The sequence below is a fragment of the Furipterus horrens genome, unplaced genomic scaffold (assembly GCF_987537825.1).
Source record: "Furipterus horrens unplaced genomic scaffold, mFurHor1.1.pri manual_scaffold_1, whole genome shotgun sequence".
Taxonomy (NCBI): Eukaryota; Metazoa; Chordata; class Mammalia; order Chiroptera; family Furipteridae; genus Furipterus; species Furipterus horrens.
Window position 1 is genome coordinate 91,282,414 of NW_028327171.1, and position 22,459 is coordinate 91,304,872.

General features: G+C 36.2%; 1 protein-coding gene across 2 annotated transcripts in view; it reads left to right on the forward strand.

Annotated features, from left to right (window-relative positions):
- BBX (BBX high mobility group box domain containing) overlaps positions 1–22,459 on the forward strand; it is a 259,093-nt gene that overhangs the window by 217,843 nt on the left and 18,791 nt on the right. For both annotated transcript variants that reach the window (XM_090276338.1, XM_090276346.1), the window contains exons 13-15: positions 7,498–8,506; positions 9,469–9,607; positions 13,522–13,670. In XM_090276338.1, the coding sequence (XP_090132464.1) occupies positions 7,498–8,506; positions 9,469–9,607; positions 13,522–13,670 (1,297 nt within the window). The remainder of the gene's footprint in view (positions 1–7,497; positions 8,507–9,468; positions 9,608–13,521; positions 13,671–22,459) is intronic.

Sequence of the window (22,459 nt, forward strand, 5' to 3'; positions counted from 1 at the left end):
TAGTAGCCATAAAAATGAAATCTTAGGGGAAATTATGGCTCACTTTAAGAAAACCTGAATTACAATAAAATTACAGAAATTATATACCATAATGAAAAAAGTAGCAAGTCCCATCCCTCCAGTCACAATAACATTCCCCGCCACCACCAATTACAGATGATATTCGACTGAGTATGACTTCAAGTTTTGTGGATATGCGTTATCCCTCCATCCTCTTGTAACCCCCTGAAGCCCAGAACCTAGGTATGTAACTCCCACCTCCGCTCCCCCTATGCTGTCATCACAGAGCTGAATTCTAATAATTGTTTGAGGGGGCTTCTTATTTGGAAGTGGTATGTTTCTTTTCTTTTTGTACGGAGTTGTGAGTCATTTTTAGAAAACTCCTAAAACTGTGCATTTCATTCCCACATTGCACAAGCTTACTTCTGGAGGAACTGGCATACAGGAATGTACCGAATGACCTCCTTTGGTAGGTGTAGCACAGGCCACCCCCACCCCATTTGGAGTTTTCAGAGATTGTACCATTTCTGAAGAAAAGCCCCATGTCACCTGGCCTAATTGTTTCTGCAAACCAAATAGTAAATTCCTTACTATGCCCAGATTGTAGTGTTGAGAGACACTTGGACCACTATTCTCTGACCAGTTATCTTTTATAATAAATAAAATTGAGGGTTTTTTTTTTTGTTTTTGTTTTTTTGCGGTGATGCTATTCTTTGTTCTCTGAAACCATCAGCTAGTGTATTTTTATGGCCAAAAAAAAAAACCTCAAAACATTCTGGTTTTATTGAATTATAGGAGAGATGCACATCTTGGAAGGCACTGCTAAATGCCATCCTTAGGTTGTATCTACATTGTTTTGGCAGATAATAAGCCAGTACAAAATGATTGTAAACATACTTTGGCTGCAAAACATTTGTTTTGTACTAAATAGCAGAGATTTTGAAATTTCCTGATTAGAGTCAGTAGGTCTGTTTTCACACATCCTTGTTTTTAATCTAGCTGGTTCCTTTATAATAGACAATGAAAGACAAAGTATAATTAGGAATGAAATAATGTGGTGTGGTACATTCTGGAACTACTCACCCATTTCTTTGCTTCAATTAAAGGGTTTCTACTTCTGTGGTATTATCTAGCACACATGGTTATTTTTCAGTGGTCATTTCTCTAGGTTTTAAAGCTGGCGATATTAAGAAATGAATTGACACCTTAACTTCTGAACAAGGAATACATTTTTAAATGTCTTTGATTCAAAGAGATAAAAGCTTGCTGTACACAGATTTATTATGTCTTTAAAGCAAGTCCCCAGTAACAAACCCTGAACCTAAGGTGTGGTCTTATCTGAACTGAAAATGACAGCCTCCTTGAACCCTGAACATAAAAATGTCACCCCTCCATTTTATCTCACCCCTTCAATATTCTGTAGCATTTTTCTTTGCAGTCGTTTTTGCTAAGAGCATAATTTATATATATATATAAATTTTTATGTGTTTGTCCAACATGTACATCCTTAGGATCTCAGTTTTAACATCCTGGTGTTTGCTTTTCTTTCGGGAGTGAGTTACTTTTCTTACGGGAGTGAGTTACTTTTCTTACAGCGCATCAGTGATGTGCCATTCTGATGTAAAACAGTGAGAAACCTCACTGCTTCAGAGTTAAAATTCTTAAAATATTGTTAGAGGTAGCCCTGACTGGTGTGGCTCAGTGGGTTGGGCATCATCCACAGCTGAAAGGTCACTGTTTGGTTCCCATTTGGGGCACATGCCTGGGTTGCGGGCCAGGTCCCTGGTTGCGGTGTGCAAGGGGCAACCACTTGATGTTGCTCTCTCACATTGATGTTTCTCTCCCTTTCTGTCTCCCTCCCTTCCCCTCTCTCTAAAAATAAATTAATTAAATATTTTAAAAAAATTTTTTTAAATATCATCAGAGGTAAAATTAAAATATTGGTGATTAATTTTCACTGGTGCTCTTGTGAAGCATAGCTCGGGACAGTGTGATTGCTGATCTAGGCCCACCCTAGCAGGGTCATGATTAGCATTGTTTTTTTATAGACTTGTAAATTAACTCTTTCTTGGTATCAATCAGGATGCATTTTAGACTCATTAGTTAATTTGGGGACTAATGAACCATTCAGTTTAACACAATTATCTGTTGAATGTATTTGTTTTGAAGGTAGGTATTAGCACTAGGATAACTCTTGGTGAAGAATACAAAGGACACATTTTATAATCCGGAGTTACAGTTATAAAAAATAGGGTAGTACCTGAGGGAATAGACAATAGAATCAAATATTTATGGCCAGCATTTTATTTAAAATATTAACATTTTAATGTCTTTGAATATAGCCCTGGGAATTCTATCCAGAAGGTGCCCTGCAGGTGCTTTTATATTCTCATTTTAAAAGAAGGTGATTATTCAATTTAAAATAATAATAGGACAAATTGTCATTCACTAAGGTGTGTTTAAGGGCCTGATTAAGAGCCAACCTTCTATTAAGGGCAACCTGACTAATTAATAACAGACATTAATTCTGTGTTACCACAATGCAGTTTTATTCATTTTTGTTCATATTTATGTTCTTTTGTGTCCACTATAAGCTTACCTGTGCGCACATCCTTGCATAGTTACATAATGTAGTGTGCATGCACTTTAAGTCCCGCTGACGTGTTGATATATGCACCCAAAGTAGATGTAAGTAGATATGCTTGTACCTAAAAGTAGAACTGAGCTTAATAAGATTTGCTTCTTGAGAGGTAACTGATTTAAGATCTTCCTAAATCTAATCTTGTTTTATATTTCTTTTTCAGCTGTAGAATCATTCAACACTACAATGAGAAATTAGAGCAAAACAGTTAGTCTCCTAGGGTCGTGATGTGCTATTAATGATACCAATATGAATATTACTACTAATACTAAGAGCTAACATCTATTCTGTATGGCGTAAGGCCCCAGAGAGATGGTTGTCATGATATATTCTTGTTCTGTACTAAGCATTAATTTAAGTACTATGTGTGTGCAACACATTGGACCTCACAGAACTCCTAAGGCAAATACTATTAACAACCTTGTTTTATAGATTGAGAAGCTGAGGCACATTAACAATCTTGTTGTATAGATTGGGAAACTAAAGCATAAAAAAATTTAGAGAAAATGAACTAATCAGTCTGCAGTCCTACACAGTCTGGTTCTAGAATCCCTACCTTTTACGACTGCCTTTCAGTATAGAGTTTGCACACATGTAAGAGTGATAGCATTGTCTAAGAGTTATTACATCCATAACTATTCCCATGTTCTGTTTATGTCATGTAGAAATATAGACTGCTAATTCCTAGAGCCTTTTGAGAATTATTTCTAAGGATATAATGTTGGAACTCCTAGAAAGGAGATAAAAATGGGAAATTATCAGTCTCCCTGGAAAAAAGTCATTGTCAAATGTGCTAGGCCAGAGTCTGTTTGCCCTGCATGCTGGCTTTATATTCCAGGTGACTGCAGGCTGTCTTTCCTGGATTTCTGTGTCTCCTGATTTCTAGCTGGGTGCAGCCAATGAAAGACACTGATAAGGGCATTAGGGAGAGGGAGGAAAAGAGAGGCCGGCAGTGCAAAGAAGGGATGAGGAGGGCTGTAGGTACAGCAAAGACAGCATCTCTTTGGTGCATCCAGCTCTCCCCATACAGGCCACCATGGTGCCACCTTCTACTGGGGACCCAGCCCCTAGACTTTGGTAATAATTCTTATACCTACTGTGGCTTTCTGCTCTAGCTGATACTTGGGTTGCCTCACCACCTCCTGTTTGAGTATCTCAGTTCTTCATGACCTGTTCAGCAACTTATTCCCTGCATTAAATTTCCTCTGCTAGATATGCTTACATTATTTCTGTTTGCCTAGTTAGACACTGACTGGTGCACAAGCCATTTTCATTTTCTATTTGATATGATTATAAAATAGGCTAAGAGAATGCTGTTGGCATATTATATCCAGATTTCAGCAAGACTTTTGGCAGATGATCTTAATGTCCTTGTGAACAAAATAGGGGGAATTTAGATTGGATTATGAGTTCTTAGATGGTTACAGTTTATGAATGTTCAAGTCCAACTGATGAAAGGGCTCTAGAGGTCTACCAGAAGGCTCTGTCCTCAGCCATGTCCTCCTCAACATTGTTACCAAAGATCTAGACACAGAACAGCTTTTATCAAGTGTGTCCATAACACAAAGCTGATAGGTTAATTTAATTCAAAGTTTGAAAGGATAAACTCTATAAGGAACATGGAAAATCTTGCATCTAGGTACAAAAAATATAAAGATATAGAATAGGGGAAGCCTAGCTTCCCAGCATATTATGTGGATAAAGAAATCCAGGATTTTAACAGACCACTAGCCCCAATCAAGCCAGAAGTGTGACCTATGTTTAAGAGGGAGATGGGTGGGATTTGTCTTTGGGTCCAATTAGAAGATTAGTGTCCCTGTGAATTGACAAATAGTTCTGCTTATCTTCAGGAATATAACAGGAAGGGTAGAAACTTAACCTAAGAAAGATATTGCTAAATTGAAACATCACTGTTCCCCAACCCTTGTAAAGCTTTATGTCATTTGCAAGTTGTATTCGCACACATTTGTTCGCCTTTGCCTCACAACAACCCAGTGGAGGATGTAGTGTTACCCTATTTCTCAGCCTTTATTTTCTCATAGGGGTTCAAGTCTAAAATACATAGCTCACTGTGTGGCCTTAGCCAAGTAAGGTCTCCTGCTTTGTTGTGAACCCAGCTAATTGCAATAAAGCCCATTCTCACTTCAGGACATGATGCTGCATCTAGGTAAGAGGGAACCAACTTTGAAAAGTGAGGAAGCTTTTACATGTGATAAGCAGTTAAGGAAACTGGGAACATCATGTCAGGAGAAGAGACTTGTGGGAACATAAAGTCTGTCTTCCATGACTTGAAACTGTCATGTGAGAGAGAAAGAGTGGATGAATTTATGTGGCTTCAGGAAACAACTAGGATTGAGGAGATGACAGATTTTTGCTCAGTATTGTAAAAATGTCAAACAGACTGCCCTCTCCTAAGGTCATTGCTTTTGTGCAAAAAAAAAAAAAAAAAGCTGTGTAACTAACTGTCAGCAATATAGTAGTAAAATGAATTCCTTCGTTGGAAAGAATGTTAAGTTATGCATAACTTCCAGAGTGACATCCAACCCTGCCTGATTTGTTTTAGGTTTTTGGTTATTGAGGTTTGTGGTTTGTAGGTTTTGATTAGAAGTTAATTTGTTTTATTTTTATAGTTTCACTTCCAGGAACATAATTGTTTTTCTTATAATTTAGGATTAACATACTCTATTTGTGAAAAAACTTTTAAGAGCCTGAGACAAGGAAGTAAAGCATGACTAGTGCTCAGTGTAATTAACTTCACAAGAAACATTATGCTGTTTCCCGGAATATGTCCCCCGAGTGGATGTCTGCGTTCGTTCCATTTCATTCCTTGCTGTAGAATCCTATCAAGGATGATGAGGAGAATCATTTTGAAATATATTGAATCAGAGAATAGAGTTTGCAAAGTATTATTAGGTTTGATAAGATGAATTTGTGCAAATGCAAACTGTTGGCAATATCGCTCTAAAAACCAGCATCTATATGATAAAAGGTCCCTGAGATGACTTATTCAAGGCCATCAGAGTAGTGGTGATCGAAAAAACATAAAATTTACCTTGAGGATGCTTCTCATCTTCTTTCCAGAACCAGTATGGTCTTTTCCTCCACATTGGGATAGTTATATTCATGAAGGACTAGGATAATTAAGAAAGGAAAATAAAAATTACTTCAAAATTGATACAAAACCCAGCAGATCTCCCATGAGAAGAATACATACAGGGAAGATTAAATGTATTACTGTTTCAGAAATAAGATAACATTTTGCTGTGGCCTTATTTCTGGTTAGGTTTAATAAAGGGAAGTTCTTAGTCTTCATAACTACTTGCCGAGGTCTAAAAGTGAACTTAACTTGGTTTTCTGAAAAAGCTTCATCGTGGACCCATAATATTTCGGATCTTCGCTGTGAGTGATTCAAAGGACTAGGTAGTCCTGTCATACTCATCTTCTTTTTTAATTTGCACTGTCTGCCCCTACCTTCATCCCTTCTCCAATTTCTTCCCAGACTTACTAATCATAACATAATTCTCAAGGAAGAATTTGAGAGACGAGTGCAAGGGGGCGAGGGCGGTGAGGTAAAACAGCATCTGACCATTCAGTGTGTTATCACTTGAATTTGAAAAATAACTTTTACAGATGTTAACAATCTCTGACAACTTGCCATTTAACAAATTGGTGATTTTTCTTGTAAAATGGATTGGCTTCCTACTCGTGTGCTTGGTTTGGGGGCTAAGCTAGCCCCACCACTCCTTTTCCTCTCAGTTGCTTAATGCAAAGTAGATAAAATGAATAACGTTTAAGAATTCCTGAGCTGCCCTTGGCCTAATTAGCATGGTTTTCTCCTTTAATGTCCTGTATGTAAAATATTTTTTGATATTCAGAATTTTTTAGATTTTAGGAAAATCGTGATATAGTGTATGTATCTCACACTATGCAGTTAATTCCCCGATGCATATTCAAATGCATAAAGATTCTGGGACAACTGTAATTGAAAAACCAAAAAATAAAAAAAAATAAAAAAAAGATTCTGATAGCAAAAGCATATATGTAAATATGTAGTCACATTAAGTGAGATCAATTAAGACCTTAAGTGGTTTCACGTTAGTTCTGGTCAGAATTTGCAGCCAACTAAATTTGAATGAGATGGAGTTTCCCACCAAGTTACTTTAAAAAAAAAAAAAAAAAATCACTTAGTTTTCAGAGCTTTGGTGGTCTTCAGGTTATCAGCATTTGTGTGCCCTGTAAAGTTTGTTCGTTACCAAAACCTTCTGTAGTTATTTACTGAATCAATTTCAAGTAGATTTCTAGCAAGTAGATAGGTAAAAATGCTTGCTATTTTTCTCATTTCCCAAGAAAGCAGAAAGTGCAAACAACAGAATAGAGTCTGAGGATTATTTGCTAAGCATTGCCATAAGTACATCATCTCTGTTAGACCTCACAGAATCTTCTAAGACGAATTATTTTTATTTTACAAAGGCAACAGAGAAGTAAGGAGTGAAATGACTTATTCTAACTATAAAGTTAGCAAGTAGCAAAACTAAGACTCAGACTCAGGTCTTTCAGCTCTGGATCCCGTCTGCCTTTTATCAAATCTTGTTTTCATAGGAAAAGCTTCCAATGAAGCTGGAAAATGAGAATTGAGGTATATACTTGTCTAGAGTATAATGAATGTATCATAATGTCCAAAACCTTTTGTTATCAGTAATTTGAATCATTTAAGTTAGTTTGGCAGAAGTGGACTGATTATTGTAAAATTTGAAGTTTTTCAAAAGGGATAATAATTTTAAAGTTTAAGCTAAATTCAAGTATAGAATAATAAGAATTTTTGTTGCTGTTCTTCCATTTTTGTTTTAATGGTTTAGATGTGTCTGGCATCAGAGGGAGTGACAATGGAAGAATCCAAGCTAATAAAAGCTAAAGAATCAGATGGCGGGAGAATTAAAGAATTGGAAAGGGGAAAGGAAGAAAGAGAAATGAAAATGGAGAAAACAGATGAAGCCAGGTTGCACAAGGAAGCAGAATTTGAAAAATCATTTAAGGAAAATGTAAAAGATCCTAAGGAATTCAGAAATCTCGAGGAGCTGCGAATGGATGATATAATGGCTACAAAAATGGAAGACCCCAAAGAAACTAAAAAGGAAGAATTAGACGAAGATCAAAAGTGTCAGTTCCCTGATTTTTCTTACTCTGCCAGTAGCAAGATAATAATAAGCGATGTTCCCAGTAGAAAGGATCACATGGGCCATCCTCATGGAATTATGATCATCGAGGATCCCACAGCATTAAACAAACCAGAAAAGCTGAAAAAGAAAAAGAAGAAAAGCAAAACAGATCGACATGGAAATGATAAGTCCACACCCAAGAAGACTTGCAAAAAGAGGCAGTCTTCTGAGTCTGATATCGAGAGTGTCATATACACCATTGAAGCTGTCGCAAAGGGAGACTGGGGCATCCAGAAACTCGGGGACACCCCTCGCAAGAAGTCCCGTGCATCCTCAAGTGGTAAGGGGAACGTTTTGGATGCCAAACCACCAAAGAAAAAAGCGAAATCAAGGGAGAAGAAAATGTCAAAGGAGAAATCCTCAGACACCACCAAAGAGTCAAGACCTTCGGATTTCATTAGTGTTTCTACCAGCAAGAACATTTCTGGTGAAGTGCCAGAAGGTATAAAGTCAGAACCATTGACCCCCATGGAGGATGCATTACCACCACCCAGCTTATCTGGACAAGCCAAGCCTGAGGACAGTGAGTGTCCCAGAAAAATAGAGACCTGTGGCTCCCGGAAATCTGAGAGGTCTTGCAAAGGTGCTCTTTATAAAACCCTGGTGTCTGAGGGCATGCTCACCTCTCTGAGAGCTAATGTTGACAGAGGTAAGTGACTTCTACAAATTAGAAAAGATTATTGCAACCTAGCAGAATTTCTCCTTTAGACCTATTGAACCACCGTAAGAACAATATGGTATCAAAATGGTATTTTTACATTTGTATGATTCTTTATGGTGTATAGATCACATACATTTGTCATTTTATCTACATGTTTTCTAGCACTATTGAGCAGTGTCTTCAGTATATAAGTGTTTAAAGTAATTCAGACCCTTTTTTTTACTGATTTCGGCTGGGTTTTTGTTTTGAAGGATCAGCATTGCATGTCTGGAGCTCTTTGTCCGTTTTCTAAAACTGATGGAAAGAATTTTCTGAATCAAGCAGAATCATGACATGTAGGGTCCAGAAGCACATGTGACATATTTGATAATCAAAACTATAATGAAAGTGAAGGCTCTTTAAAACATAACAGTATTCAGAATCCAATTAATGTGTATACCTTTATTCCATAGAGTGGTTCATATAAATTCATCTGTTTTAAAATACAGCAGCTGACTAGGAGATTACCTCTTGCCAAGCTAAATTCCAACTAGAAATATGTGAATACTAGGTCGAGCAAGCCCTGAAGGAGGATCCTCAGGAGTACATAGTTCCCCAGGGATATTATTCCAATAAATCTTGTAGAATTAATAGTGCCCACCAGTAAAGGACCCCCACACCTTAAGCTGATTCTGTAATGGGGAAACTAGCAGTAGCTGGTCTGTCTGTGGAGTCACGCAATACCTGTTGAATTATGACAAGACAACTTACATCAGAGGATATGAGTCACTCTTGTGTGTTTTCTGTTATGAAAGATAGCCCGTCGTGAATCACTCTGAGCCTCTGAACAGTTACAAATAGCATGGTGCCCATGATGCCTAAGGGGTCAGGGGGTCACTTGTGAAGCAACCTAGTTGATTTCCCTCCCATCCCAATATACCGAACACTTCCTTTCTCTTGAATTTCCTCAGGGAAACGAAGCTCAGGAAAAGGAAATTCCTCTGATCATGAAGGATGTTGGAATGAAGAAAGCTGGACATTTAACCAGAGTGGGACCAGTGGGAGCAAGAAGTTCAAGAAGGCAAAGCTGAAGGAAGACTCTTTCCTTGGGTGAGTGCCTATGAGTACAGTCATCTGCACTGCACAGACCCTAAGTGTGGTAGGATTTTCAGGACAAGCTTAAATCTCATAGCTGCTAATTCTTTGAGTATTCATTCAGCACTTGCTACAGTCTTAACAAACACAGGAGGGGATACAAATTAAGTGTACCTCATGATTCCTGCTGTTAACAGGATTGTGAGAGTGACAGTGTCTTTCACATTTTAACCCTTTGAGTGCCAGCATCGCTGTGAGAGACGCTGACAAATTTTCCCAAAAGTGTCAGCGTCACTTCCAGCGACTCTTTTTTTCAATGGCTATAAATGTAAATAACAATGGAATAATTTGTATTTTATGTTTTGTTCTCTTTTTTTTGTACCTCAGGTTATATATTGACATAACTTTTTCTCATGTTGATCCAAATTTCGAATTTTTACTCTTGTTCAAATGCTGACATATTAATTCTGTTACAGTTTTTACTTACATTTTAAATGGTCCTTTTAATTTCATTTATCTTGGCAATAATCGTCGAAACTATGCAGTGTACATGATAAGGAAGCATTTGCTAATGGATATTTTCATTGCTTCACGGTATAGCATTAGCATTTTGTTTATAAACTGTTTTTCACTGTTGATATCTATTGATATATGTCTCTAGTGTAAATGCCGTTTGTGTTCATTTTTTTGTACATTATGAAATTTTTTTCAAAAATTTATGCAATATTTGGCATACTTCTTGCTTGTTATCCATATTGCTATGTGTTTTTTCAAATTATCATAGGTTTTATATTATACTTCAAAAACCATATTGAAGGAAAGAATTAATTTTTTCTAAAATAATTATTATAATAAAATAATTTTAATGCAATAAATTTTTTGCTAAAGTGCATCAAAGAACACTGCTTACAAAAGAAGGGTGTATTTACTATATGTTGTGAAATTTTCAGCAAATTATTATGAATAATAATGTTTTTATAGACATTTTTCATAAACTGCATTTCTCGGCAAAATAGCCTGGCATTTCTCACATGAATTTTAGCAATTACATGTGGCACTCAAAGGGTTAAGTGTCAGACTTAGGGCCAACTTTGAATTGGGATTCACCGTGTATTAGTGATGTGATATTGTAAACCCTTTAGTATTGCTAGGACATATTTTCCCATCTGAAGTTTTCTGTGGATATTGTATAAATATATTTGCATTTTATATCTTGTATGTGCCTTATGTAGTATTTCTAAAGGCATGTACACAGGTTTGTAAAATAATGACAGCTGAAAATGTAAATAAAATTATGTTTCTACCTCTAACCTTGTTTTGTTTAAACCATGTTCTTCTCTTCCAAAATGAAAATAATAGATTAAATATTCTCTGGTACAGAGAATATTCAGTAATTAATTATATATTGAAATGTATTGTCAAGCAATAGCATACATCAAGATAAAATCATTAAGAATTATTTCATTTTATGTTATGCCAAAGACTCTGATACCAATCTTAATATAAAGCATTTTACAAGTTAAGAGATCTAATATTTTATATTGATGACGAAAGCATCTGAATATTCAGTTGTACCGTTTTGAAAATTCTTTGAGATTTCTCTTAGTCCATTTGAAAAGAATACATTGAGAAGAAATATATTTTAATATTTTTCATATTTTTTCATAAATGTGTTTAAAGGTATGCAAATTTTATGCATTGGCAATATTGTATTTGGTTTATTCATAAATATTTGCATTTCTATTTGTGGGATAATATATTTTTTCCCTGGATGTTACAGCGCTTCAAAGTCTGGTTAATTCTAAAGCTTTAGGTCATCACAAAATGTGAGAGTAGAAATTATTTTTCATGATGATCCTCAAGATTATTTATATTACGATATGATATATTTATAATTTTACATATTTCCTTTCAAATATTTTTTAAAGTCCGGAGTAGTTCAGATTAGTCTTGCCTATATTATGCTTCAACAATGACATGAAAATCCTCACATTTGTCATTGTCAAATGATACTTTTCAAATGAAGTATTTCCTTAAAAAAGTGACCAAGGACTAATGCTCTATAACTTCTGGAACTACCAGTGCTCTGTTTGTCTACTTGGCCAGAGAGAAGCCGCTCTCCTTGCAAACATAGTGAAGCCTTAGGGGAATACAGCAGGCAAGAAGGTTCCCTAACAGCAAGTTCTCTGATGGCTTCCATAGATTCTGCTGAAGCTAGGACAGGGGTGTTTTCACAGTCCTCCTTGAGGAACAAGAAAAATGAAACAATCTTTTGAAAACCTGTCCCTGCAAAGAGATTGTTGTGTGGGTTGGCTTGTTTGTCTGTTTGTTTGTTTGTTTGTTTGTTTGAAAAAATTGTTTCTAAGGAGGTTTTCTGCATGCTTAAATCAGCGGTAAACTTCTGGTCTTTCCTCCTGTCTCTCCCTTAAATAAATGCCTGTCAGAGTCAGACTACCTGGGTTTGCCTCGTTAAGAACACACCCCCATAGTGCATGAGCAGTGAGAAATGCCACTTCCTGTCAGTTTTAGCTGAGATTCTAAATGAGCATTTTAAACCTTTTTATCGCAGAAAACATGCTACCTCCTTAGTTAACAGTAGCCAAGAAAAAATTCACTCAGTATTGACAGTTCTGACTTTATAGACTTATCCAAGAAAAACACAGGTGATTATTCTAATTGAAAATAGAAAAAAAGAGTACCAAGAGACCTTAGGAATTAGATCTTGCATTTTCATATTTTCCTCTTGCTTATTCAGAGTATCTGAAAAATTCATATCTTACAGATAGCTTTGTGATGAATCTAATTAGTATCAGAGAGTATCTGATTTTCTATTAGTATCGACATTTTTTTAGCTGAGCATGAAAAGATGATTTTAGTAAGGGAGAAACATCACCACACCCACCACCCTTTGGATCTTTGATAGAACTTGGTAGTAGCCTCTTTCTGTTGACGATCTGATGGTTATCTGTCTGTCTTATCTCTGCTCCCCAATTCTTATACATTCTTCCGAGACTGAGAAGAGTTTTAGGTGGACATCCCATAGGTAGCAGCCTAACACATTAGCTTCTTGTAAGTTGCTACTCGAAGCTGCTCTCTTCCCAGTACGCCTTCCATTTTCTATACCGAGCACAGTGATTCTCCTGCCGCTTTTCCCGTCTGTTTGGGCCGCATCTTAGTTAGTAAGTCTCACTGTCACTGAAAGCCAGTAGCCAGCCTGGGACCCCGCAGGCATGCTACCATTGCTGTGGGGGGCCTTGGAGACCATCACTAGCAGCCCAACGGTTTCCCAACCTTGCTGTGACATTTCTGAAGTCATTTGCAGTTAGTGTTAAAGCGGTGTTGCCTTCCCGCCAGTGTGTTCATTGAAAACTGGCTTTCCTTTTCTGAGTGTTTTATCCTCATCCTGGTCAGCTCTCCAGAATGATTTTCTAATATTCAAAATATTTGCTTGCGTTTTCTTTGTGTGTGTATGTTGTAAAAAATAAATATTTTTTAAAAAACCAGTTTTACAAAATTGCTAATATGCCATATTACCAACAAGCTTGGCAATATGGGCACATATATATGAATCTTTAGAATGAGACACTTGTCTGGATGGAATATGCTTTGTATTAAACTTAATGAAAAATCCCATGCCAATGGAGAGAATCGTGAATTCTCCACTTTAAAAATACTCAGTATTTTAAATAATGTTTCAGCTTTTCTAAAGTAATATGCTAACCTGTCATGTGAGTTTACTAAGAAAACGGCGTTGGTAAACCCCCTCCAGCTTTTCTGAAAAGATATTTTTTTGTCCTTGCGTAGAATTTATTAATAATGACCTAATTCTCAGGGACCCTGTTTTCAAAAGAAATAACATATTTTGTATTGTTTTCTGTTTAAATATTTATGTCATGTGCTGATCTATTACATCCCTTCTCTTATATTAGCTCAGCAAAGGTGGATGAAGAATTTGAAAAAAAATTCAACAGTCTCCCTCAATATAGTCCTCTTACATTTGACCGGAAATGTGTATCAGTTCCAAGAAAAAAGAAGAAGACTGGAAACATGTCCTCAGAATCGACTAAAACCAGCAAAGGTTAGATGTGTGCTCTGCCTTCCTGCAGTGTGGTCAGAATTCCAACTGAACCCTCTTCTAAGCTTCTGCTGCTTCCTTTAGACGTAATTGGATTTGGATTAAGGCAGTAGCAAGTTGGAATTTCTGGTTGTTTCCAAGATTATCTTGATTCCTGCCTTACTTTCTTCTCCCTTCTTCCTTCCTAATTCTCAGCCTCGGTCCTCTGCCATCTCAATCTGTACATTTGCCCTTAAAGGTATAGATTTTTGGAAGTGTTGCACACGGTCTTTGACCTGCTGGCTGAGTCTAATTCTTCTGTTCCCTGTACCTGCAACAGGTCGGACTCTGGGACCGTGAAATCATTCCATTTGTCTAATAAGCAGACTACATTCTTTACTGGCAGTATGAACCAAATGAAAATAAAGTTCCCTGTAATACACTGACAGTATTTTTTTATTAGTTTTGTTAAATTTAGAAAAAGGCTTTATTCAGCATATTCATTTTCAAGAATATCAGATTCTCCCCTCCACATATCAGGGAAGCTTTTAGAATGATCTCGACTGGGGTGCATGTCAGCACTCATCAACAGCAATGCTAGAGTTCAAAGCGGGGCTTTAAAGAATGTGGGGCATTTTCAGTGCTCTCCACACCTAGGATTCCTGTTATATTTGGGCAGGGGCTGCATTTCTAAACATCCTAACCTGCCAAGGTCATTCAAGCACAACGAAGGATTGTACCCAAAATGACAGTGTTGCTCACTTTGAGAAACATGTCTTCTAATTTTACTGTAGGTATAAAGATTGGTGGAGAAAATGTAGCTCTAGTTTTCCATACAGATGTGAGAGACTTTGTTCTGTTAGCTTTTCTGTAAGGACAGTGAATGGAACTGGTGTGGCTGAGCTTCTGTTGCTTTCTGGGTCAGATTCTGAGCAGGATAGGATGGAGGAGTTCTTGTCATTATCCTGCAGAAGAGCTGCTTGTTGCCTGCTTTATGTCAAATTAGATTATGTATTTCCAATGATACAGTATATCTTCATGTAAATCTTCCTAAATTCTTGCAATCATGAATAATGATCAAAGATAAATTAATGAGGAGATACAACTTCATGTATTTTGAGAGAGTATCTAAGGTATCTGTCTAGGGGAAGTTATCTGAAGCTTTACCCCTCAGTATCTAAAACCCCTTTGTGCACGGGTATTAATATAACTGAGGCACGTCACTTTGAGATCTGTATCTTAAGGTGCCTCTAAAAGGCTGAGGAAAATCCCCCTTCATGATTAAAGGCTGAGGGGAGTGTAAAAGTGATCTTAGCTTAGTTTTCCTCTGTGGCTAATAAAAACAAGCCTAGTGAATAAAGAACTAAAAAAGAAATGCTGAGTCACCAAGTTTGCTCACCTGGGAAAATAAAATAGGGTTGTATCACAATCTTCCAAGATAGGTAGGAAAGAAATCAAGTAGCCTTGGTGACAGGTAGGTAGCCGAGCACCGTAATGGATTGATTACCGAATGTAATGACACTGTTTGTGCCCTAGAGATGCTTAGGAATAGGCACAGTAGTCCATGATCCAAAGATGCCAGGTATTTTGAGCTCCCATAATTCTTAGATTTAAAGTTGCTGATAAATAAATGCCTGACAAGCCAATAAAATGGATGGAACTTGATTGATATGCAGGATGTATTCTCTTCCTCCATCTCTTGTAGCTGGAGACATTCGTTTTTAGAGCTCTGAAGATGGCCGATTACCTATCAGGAAATGTAACAATAGATTTATTTTTGTAAAGCTATAAAATCCCCTGAAGTTAGAACCTATTTTCACGAAACCTTCTCTTAGTTGTCTGTTGCATGCTTTCTCTCTCCCAGCTGACATTAACAGTATTTCTTTTGATGTGAAATAGCTTTTTGGAGGTTTGGGCTATACTTCATACAACATCATTTAACTCTTCCATTATGCCTCTCAAGCCACAAAGTCACTGGTTCTTCCATGTACAGTATATCAGTAATGATGTAGGTGGGAAGTCTTTCAAGACTTAGATTTTGCTCTGCATTCCAACTCATGGAGCAAAATGCAAGTATCATAAACCAGAAATTAAATAATATATTCTCTATTTAGCAGACAAAAGAAATGGTATTTGTGACTGATTTTAATTTGGCATTAGTAGCTCCAGTGTACCTTCTACAAGATATTAGTGAAATTGTCATTCAGCTCTGCTGTAATTACCTGATCTCTAGACAATAGAGGAGATTGTCTTCTTAGACTCTAGAGCCTTTGTACCTTTACATGAGGAATCCTTCAAAGCAAACACTTGTGTGTGAGATCATTGGTTCATTAGTAAAAGAGCATGTGCCCTCATTTCTCCTCCAATAGTTCACCATTTGTCTGTATTTTCTCCTACATGTTATTATTCAGCATTCATTGTATTTTTCTTTCTGCTTTATATGTTTAGCTACTCCAGGTTATAGAAAATGTATAGAATTTTTCTGAAATGTAATTTCTAGAGGAAATGATACGGGTGCCTTTATACAGTTATATGTATCAGATTCATAGTGCCTGCTTGGGTTTACACTTTGGTTTTCCCAGTGGTCTCCTTATTTATATCTGTGTTTCTAAGTAGTCTCTTCTCCTTTCTCACTGTCCCCTGTCCCCTTCACCCTCTCTAACCTGTCCCTTATGTCTGTGTAATAGGTCTCATCAGAAACTCTAAAACAAAAAAGGGTGAAAATAACTAAATGTCACGTTCTCCAAGTTCTCCAACCGAACTCAGGCTACATTATAGTAAGCAGAGAGCCCAGTGAATTAGAAACAGAATTTCCTTTTGCTTCTAAGAATCAAATGATCATCCATCTAACTCAGTGCAGTTCAGCTGAAGCAGCCCATGAATACATGTTTTCTGGTTTATCTTTCAGTTACTTGTATATATTCAAATGAAAGCTTTAAATTATAAGTCTAAATTTAATTGTAACTTCCTAAGAGATTTGTTTTGACACATTATTTTAAGTATACTGTTAATGTATAAAGCACTTTTTACAGAAGTGTCAGAAGTCAAGAGGGCTCTGCAAAATAAATAATTTTCAAATGACATAGGGTCATGGAGAAAAAGTTAATTGAGTTCAATTTAGTGTTTAAATTATTCCCCCGCTTGACCCTTGACTACACTTCTCCTCTTTTATCTCTTCTGTCTTCTTACATTGTTTCTTAGCCCATCAAACATACTGTTGGTCTTTCTCGTGTTTTTTTCAACCCACACTTATGTGTTAAAATTGAAATTTCAAATGGATTAGGCATCTGAGATTTTAATAAAAAGAAGCAGATTTACAAAATTAAGGATTGAGAACAAAATCCCCTATTTGGGATTGAGCCAACCTGAGGATGCTTTCAGTGTTAAAGAACTTAGATCTGTCTTAGCCAGGCCAGCCTTTCCTATCAGGGGGTTACAGTTTCCAGGTTGGGCGGAACTCTATTTTGTCCTATAACTGTTTGTTTGGAAGTCTTCATTGCCACCAAACATTTTTTGGAGCATGGTGATAGCACACTTGCAAGTATCAAAGAAATACCTAATATAATCCTGAGTTCCTTAACAAGATACACATGCCCAGTGCAGTGAAGTGGTTCAGTCCCCTCAAATTCTAACTTGCTTGTGGCTGGTTTACTCCCAACTTATTCAAGTCAGCGGATCCACATGACCAGCAGCTGGGGACATTTTGTTATAAATTATTGTGAACCTTTTGTTTCATTGGTTATTCATTACTTAGTGTCTTCATTACAAAAATCACAACATAGTTTTAGAATAAAGCTTCTGCTCTTCTTATAGCTTGAAAACATGAAACTGTAGAACCTGGATATAAACCACCACCATTTGAGTGAAGCCTAGCATTTGTTACCCCTATGACAGTTCTAAAGAGGAAGGGGCACTGATTTCACTTTACCGCTCACCTGGAAGAACTATAATACTAGGCTAATACTGAACAGGCTCCTGTGTCACTGCAGCTTCTCACCCCCAAAATGTCTTTCTTTTTTCCCCGCAAACCAGGAACAACATCAATGTTTGGAAAAGTTGTTATTGTTCATGTCTCTATGACACCCCTCCTGTCCTGTCAGATTGTTTGTCTCTGCTCTTTTCTACTCAGCAGTGGAAGTGGCGAGCCTGCAAATACAGGCCATCCTGCCCCAAAACTTTTAAGTAAGAGTCCTAAGCTAGTTTACATGCCAGCAACAAGTGATTTTGTCATAAGGCCCCGGAAGCTGATGCAAACACTCTCAAGAAAACTGGGTAGAAAGGGGAGGGGCAGAGATGGGAGGGAAGATTGAGGGAGGTTAGTTTATTGAAAGACAATTGCCAGTTTTTTGCTTTCTTAATAATTCCTTCTAAATCTCTTTTCTTTTCACTTCCTACATTCTTTTCTCTGCATGGAGTCTCAATAATTAAGGGAACAAATAGTTGTAAGTTTCTGTTTATTTGCTATATATTACACATTTGACTATTTCCTTCAGGCAGAATATCAAACACGTGTAGCATACTGGTGGGCAGAAATCAAGTTGTTCATTTCCTAACTCTAACATTGCTCATCCAAGTTTGTCACTTTCTTTTTTATCTAAAGTTGTCCTTTATGTAATTTGTTTTATAGCAGTAGTTTTGGATGGCAAGGAAGCCACTTTGGTTGTTCTTTTTCATGTTAAAATCGTCAAGTTCTATCTTTAGCTTTGTCCTTAAATTGTATTTCTTAGATTTCTCTGAGTATGGTTGGATCTGAATATATGTATCATTTTCTTCTTTCATAACCCATCCCCTTTGTCCCATCAGTTTGCTCTGTGAATTACTGCCTGTCTCCATTGTCCTCATACAGATACACAGTGATGAGTATAGAAATCATTCTCTCTGTGAGATAATTCCTTATTATTAAATTATTTTTCCACAGATAAATCACTGGGATCCTTATGGTCCTGCAAAATCTCAGAATGGTTTTTCTTCTTTTTTTTTCTACTTCTGTTTTCTATGGTTGCCCGTGTATCTGTCATTCAGGTGCACTAATCTGAAGTTTTTTCAGTTGTATAAAATATATATGAGGCAGTGATTGCTAATGGATTATAGAGAATACCTGTAATATTAGTGCAATATGTAAACATAATATGTTTTCGAATTTGTTAAATTTACTTTCTTTTTGTTGTTGCTCACTTTTTCTGAGGGAAAAGAGCCAGTAAGAGGAATTTTTATTTCTATTTTAAACCACCACCAGACAATTCAGAAGTATTTGCTATTGGTGATTTGGAAGGATGGCTTGGTATAGCCATCAAAAACTCTTGCACAACTTTGTTATCAGTAATAGCAGCAACAGCTGTCATATCCTGAACTCCTACTTTGTACCAAGCAGTGGTTCAAGAGCTTTATTTATTTGTTGATGCAACAAATGTTATTGAGAATGAGTTATGTGCTAAGCACCATTCTGGGCATGTATCTGTAGAATCATATATTTGTGATTGAAAACAAAGAATCCTACTGCCACAGAGGTTACATTATGGTGGGGGTACCAGACGATAAGCAAATGTAAACAATAAGCAAAGTATATAACATATTAGAAGGTGAGAAGTGCTGTGGGAAAAAAATAGGTTTGATAGAACAACTAAGCAAAAGATCACAAGGAAGGAAAAGAACTCTATAAGCCATCTTTCTGTAGATAGGACACTTCGCCCAACAATAGCAGAATATATGTTCTTCTCAAGTATACATGGAATTGTCTCTAGAATGCAACATGTACCAGACCATAAAACAAACGAATTTAAAGGGATTGAAATTATTCAAATCATGCCTTCTGACCATAGTGAAATGGAAATAAAATTCAACAGCAGAAATAAAATTTGGAAACCTACAAGTATGTGGAAATTAAACAACACACTCTAAATAACCAGTGGGTCAAAGAAGAAATTAATAAATCAATAAGGAAATCAGAAAATAGTTTAAAATGAATAAAAATGAAAATAGCACACCAGAATTTATGGGATATAGCTATGGGATAATGCTTAGAGACATTTATAGCTAAAAATGCATATATTAAGAAAGATTTCAAATCAATACCCTAACCTTCTACCTTAAGACACTATGACAGAGCAAATGAGCAAACTAAACCTAAAGGAAGTATATGAAAGGAAATAATAAAGATTAGAGAGGAAATTAATTAAATAAAGAATAAAAATAATAGGAAAAAAAATCAATGAAACCAAAAGCTGCTTTTTAAAAAACAGTAATTTGAGGAACTTTAGCTGAATTGACTGAAAAGAAAGAGAGAAGACACAACTTAAAGGAATACTGTGAACAATTATATGCCAATAAATTAGATAATTTACATGAAGTAGACAATTCCTGGGAAAACACGAACTACTGAAACTAAATTAAGAAAAAATAGACAAGTTGAATAAACCTATAACTAGTAAAGAGATTGAATTTAGTAATCAAAAAAGTACTGGGGGTTGAGGGAGAGGAGCCCAGGCCAGGGTGGCTTTACCACTGCATTCTACTAAACATTTAAAAAAGAATCATTACCAATTTTTCACAAACTCATCCAAAAATTGGAAAAGAAGGGAATACTTCCCAGCTTATTCTGTAATGGGAATATTACACTCATGTCAAAAGTAGTCATCACAAGAAAGAACTGCATGCAGACCAGTATCTCTTACAAATACGGACAAGGAAATCTTTAACAAAAAACTAACAAACCAAATCCTCCATCCACATATAAAAAAAATTATACATCATAGTTAACTGGGTTCTTACCCGAGCAATGCATGGTTGGTTTAACATCCAGAATTCAGTTAATACATCATATCCACAGAACAATACCCGAAAAAGCACATAACTATCTCAGTAGATGTGGAAAAAGCATTTGACAAAATCTAATACCTTTTCATGATAACAAACTCAGAGTAGACTGGAACTTCCTCAACCTGATAAAGGGTATCGACAAAAAACCCACAACTAACGAACATCCTACTTAATAGTGAAAGATTGGCTGATTTTTCCCTAAGATAGGAAACAAACGGGGCTGTTTACTGTCACTCACTACTTCCACTCAACATTTTACTAGATGTTCTAGCCAGGGCATTTAGTGAAGAAAAGAAACGAAAGGCATCCAGATCATGGAAAGGAAGTAAAACTATCATTGTTTTCAGATGACATAATCTTCTATATAGAAAACTTAAGGGATTCACTAGAAAACTTATTATAGCTAATAAATGAGTTCAGCAGGGTTATAGGATACAAGATCATTATGCAAAAGCCAGTGGGTTTTTTTATACACTTTCAATGAACTTAGGAAAACAATTCCATTCACAGTAGCATCAAAAAGAATAAAGTACTTAGACGTGTAACACATTGAAAGCTACAAAACATTGTTTAAAGAAAGATGATCAAATGGAAAAACATCCCAGGTTCCCTGGATCATAAGGCTTAATATTGTTAAGATAGAAAGAGCCTGTCTACTTTTGTAGATATTGATAAATGATTCCAAAGTTAATTTGGCATTTCAGGGGATTCGGAAGAGCCAAGACACTTCTTAATTCAACAACTGGCTATGAAAATAGTAAGACATTGTAATAGACAGACAGAGGTCAGTGGGATAGAACTGAGGGTCCAGAAATTAACCTGTATATCATTGGTCAACAGATTTTTCCTCAAGGGAAAAAGAACAGTCTTTTCAAAAAATGGTGCTGGAAAAACTGGGCGTCCATATTCCAAAGAATGAAATTGGGCCCTTATAAATTAACTCAAAATGGATCAAAGACTTAAACATGAGAACTAAATCTATGAATTTTTTCAGAGGAAATATAGGGGCCAATCTTAGTGACCTCAGATTTGTTAATGTATCCTTTGATATGATACCCAGAAACCCAAGCAGCAAAAGACAAAATAGGTCTTTGGATTGTATCAGGATTTAAAACTTGTGCTTCAAAAGACCCTAATAAGAAAGTGGAAAAAAAATCCCACCCCACAGAATGAAAGAAAATATCAAATCACATACCTGATGAGGAACTTTTACCTAGAGCATATAAAAAATGTAGAACCCAAGAAGGCAAACAATTAATTTAAAAATGGTCAAATTATTTAAATAGATGTTTCCCTATGGAAGGTATACAAATGGCCAGTAAGCACATGAAAAAAATGCTTGCATTAGTCATCAGGAAAATGCAGGTCAAAACCATGACAATGAGAGAGATACCACTTCACATGCTTAAGATGGCTTCAATTGAAAAGACAGATAAGTACTAGTAGAGTGTGTTAGTGTTAATGAGGATGTTAGTCTGACATTTCCACAAAAAGATGAAGCACAATGATTTTATGACCTAGCTAGCAATTCCACTCCTAGGTATATGTCCAAAAGAAATGAACACATCCACACAAAAGCTTGTATATGAATGTTCATAATAAGATTATTTATAATAGCCAAAAGATAGAAACAACTCAAATATCCATTAACTGATGAATAAACAAAATGTGGTATAGCCATGTAATGATATATTATTCAACCTTAAAAAGGAGTGAAATACCGATATATGCTACAACATGAATGAGCCTTGCATACATTATACTAGGTGAAAAAATACAGTTTTTTAAAAATAGACAATATTGTCTGATTTCATTTACATTGAAATTTCTGGGGGAATGCAGTTATTGGGAGGAGTGATAGCTAAAGAATATGGAATTTATCTTTGAAGTGATAAAAATGTACCCAAATGATAATGGTTGCAAATATCTGTGGATATAAAAGCCATTGACTTACATGCATATTTGCCCCTGGAAGGCAGACATGTGGTTGCAGTGCT